Below are 1,362 nucleotides of genomic sequence, written 5' to 3'. Positions count from 1 at the left end.
TTTATTTTCAACTTAGCTGTGTTTATAAATTGGGCACATAGAATACCGCTGAAGAACACACACACCCCTCCACTCAGGCCAGCTCCTTCCAATATGCTCATGGTAGTTCTCTACATCAATCACAAATGGATTCATGAAGTCTCCAAAGGGGCTGCAGAAAATGAGAGTGTAGTAGAGCTTATCATAGGGAGGGCACACATGGCCCTTTCTTTCTGGGGCTTCCTAAGTGGCAAGACCTGCCTGCATGCCACTGTTGGGAATCTCAGCTGTAAAGGCTGAGTAGTGCCAGCAGAATGATAGCTCTGGAACTACCCACGTTGGCCTGGCTCTTCTCTGAACTTTAGTGGGGAAAAAGGTTTAACCCAATCAAATACACAAAATTAGAAAATCACATGTTTATTTGGGGTAGGATCCTCAGCCCAGAACACTATTTCTTATATATACTGTGTTGTTTCCAAGAAGCATTTAAAGTGATTTTAAACGAAAATATAAATTAAGAGCAAGAAGAAAACAAGGCACTATAAGGCTGGTGCAAAACTGCTTCCCTGTGAGTCTGAGTTTCTACACTTACAATAAATAGTCAATAAGAGGATACAAGGAGACAGTATTTCCTTTGTCATCTCTTGCTAGAACCACAGGAGTGCTCAGGACTGAGCCTGGGGGCAGCAGGATAAACTCCAAACATGGAGGGATCCTTAAGATATGAATAAAGGGAGACAAGTTCCCAGTGGAATTTCCTATAATATTCCATAGATTCTCAACATGTTTTATTTCTTCTCAAAGATTCCCAAGTTCTCACTTTGAAAATGGCCACAGTCCTGGGCAGTGTAGCCTCCTTTAAAGACTCAGGCTGCTTAAGTTTCTGAGGGATTACATCCCAATTAGAGTCTATTATTAGTCCGAGACTATATAAATACACAGAATATACAAACCGAAGCTAAAATGACAGTCATTAACTCCTTAAACTTCTGTTTTAAAAATTCTTCAACTTGATTCTCAGAATCTAAAGGAAAACTGTTAGATATAGACTTGCAGGTGCCTTCCAAGTCAACTGGAAGTCTAGGTGATGCTGATGATATGTGGTTGCGGAGAATTAGTCGTAGATGCTGTGCTGTGCCTGGTGACTAAATGACCACACTCCTTCCACTATGGGAGCTGTCTCTCTCCTGGAGAAATAGAAGAGCACAAAAAAATCCAGTCAGCCAGAATCTACCATCTATGCATACAATACATAAGGTGTGCTTGATTAACAAACCTTGAGACAAATTTGATCCTAAAAAATATTCATGGGGCAGTGCCTGTGGCTCAAAGGAGTAGGGCGCTGGCCCCATATGCCAGAGGTGGCAGGTTCGAGCCCAGCCC

General features: G+C 42.0%; 1 protein-coding gene across 2 annotated transcripts in view; it reads right to left on the bottom strand.

Moving 5' to 3' along the window:
• Positions 1-1,088: 1,088 nt before the first annotated feature.
• Positions 1,089-1,362, bottom strand: part of ILDR1 (immunoglobulin like domain containing receptor 1) — a 37,141-nt gene continuing 36,867 nt past the window's right edge. For both annotated transcript variants that reach the window (XM_003795081.1, XM_003795082.1), the window contains one exon: positions 1,089-1,166. In XM_003795081.1, the coding sequence (XP_003795129.1) occupies positions 1,125-1,166 (42 nt within the window). In that variant the 3' untranslated portion in view covers positions 1,089-1,124. The remainder of the gene's footprint in view (positions 1,167-1,362) is intronic.

Source organism: Otolemur garnettii, unplaced genomic scaffold (genome assembly GCF_000181295.1).
Source record: "Otolemur garnettii isolate 467f Iridium unplaced genomic scaffold, OtoGar3 scaffold00089, whole genome shotgun sequence".
NCBI classification, from domain to species: domain Eukaryota; kingdom Metazoa; phylum Chordata; class Mammalia; order Primates; family Galagidae; genus Otolemur; species Otolemur garnettii.
The sequence above is the reverse complement of the archived record's forward strand: the minus strand, read 5'-3'. Positions and strand labels throughout refer to the sequence as shown.